At 43.0% G+C, this 1408-nt stretch overlaps 1 protein-coding gene across 1 annotated transcript; it reads right to left on the bottom strand.

The window, feature by feature from the left end:
* Nucleotides 1-3: 3 nt before the first annotated feature.
* Nucleotides 4-1402, bottom strand: LOC111665711 (apolipoprotein B-100-like; the record flags this gene model as incomplete). The annotated part of the gene is made up of 1 exon (XM_023420783.2): nucleotides 4-1402. A coding segment is annotated over exon 1 (1383 nt), but the record flags the coding sequence as incomplete, so codon positions are not given.
* Between the last annotated feature and the right edge of the window lie 6 nt (nucleotides 1403-1408).

The following is a 1408-nucleotide window of genomic DNA, read 5'->3' on the forward strand; positions in this document are numbered from 1 at the left end:
TTTCATGTCTTCAACCTTAGCTTGGAACTTGACCTCTGCAACACTGCCCTTCATGAAAGGTGTTTCTGTCTCAACCTTGGCATCAACAATTATGTGCCGGAAGATGCACACATCAGCAACAACATTTTGATTTGTTTTGAGGTGGCTGCAGCCTGTTTCACCAATGAAAGTTACTTTGGTTGTGTGGAGATCCATGACCACTTCCAGTTCACTCTTGTGGGTTGCCTCATCTGAGAAGTCTTGAATTGCATATTTTCCATTGGCCAGATTGTTAAAGGTCAGACGGGCAGTGCCAGCCTCAAGCAGGAAAGCGGTCTTTTGATTCATCGATGTTTCACTGAAGATGTTGAAGAATGGCATGTTAAGGTCATGCTTGTATTCAGTCTGTACAGTGGCAGAAACTCCATTTTCCGTGGCAAAGACTGCATTGTTGACAAGTTCTGCGACATAGCGCTCAGTTGTGACCTTTGCAGTAGTTTCAGCAGAAGCCTGAGCTGAAAAACCATAGAGATTCATTGTGCCCTTGTGGTCAAGTTTGAAATTGGACTGGACAGCATTGATGTTCTCAGAGATGGACAGGTGACTCATCTTGGGAGCTGCAAAATGTGCACTGGCATCCACAGTGAAGTCAAGGACTCTCAAAGTAGATGTAGCCTGTGACTTAAGGTTCACTTTGAACTCTGGTGTGACTGATGTAGTTGTGGTGTTCTCCAGGTCAACAGTGGTTCCAAGTTTGTAATGAGGTGATGTAACCCTGAACTCTCCATAGAGCTTTCCAAAGCAAGGAATTTTGGTCATATCTACCAGCTTCTCCTTCAGCTCCATGGTGAATGTGTCATAATCAAAAGATCTGATTTTCTGGACCATTCGAATGAAATAGTCACTCATGTCATCAATCAGCTGTTTGAAGTCAAAGGAATACAGCTCATTCACAAGCTCTTGAACAGGTACCATAGCTTTTTTGAGCAAAGGCTGGATGTTAATTGACCTGAGAGCAGCAAATGCAGACTGAATCTTTTCCCTCACCTGAAACTGCTTCATCATTTTAACAACCTCATCCATGATGGCTCCAATCATCTTCTCAACCTCATAGCCAGAGAGGATCTCTTCTATTTTGGCATAAATTACATTGAACTTGTTTGCAATGTTGTACTTCTTGATCCAAGCCATGACAGTGTCCTTGATGGATTTCAGCATCTTCATGACTTTGTCAGTTGGGAACTTGGCTGTCAGGTTGGTCATGACATTTTCCATTGAGTTGGTAAACTTTCTCAAGTCTTGGACAAAGAGGTTGAAGTCAAAGTTGTCAATGACCTCTTTCAGTTCTGACACTTTGTTCTGCAACTTGACACTGAACTCATACCTGCTGTTGATGTCTTTCAGCATCTCAATGCTGTGGTCCATCAGC

Source organism: Seriola lalandi, unplaced genomic scaffold (assembly GCF_002814215.2).
Source record: "Seriola lalandi dorsalis isolate HSWRI2012SDOR001 ecotype SW California unplaced genomic scaffold, Sedor1 jcf7180002002386, whole genome shotgun sequence".
NCBI lineage: Eukaryota > Metazoa > Chordata > Actinopteri > Carangiformes > Carangidae > Seriola > Seriola lalandi.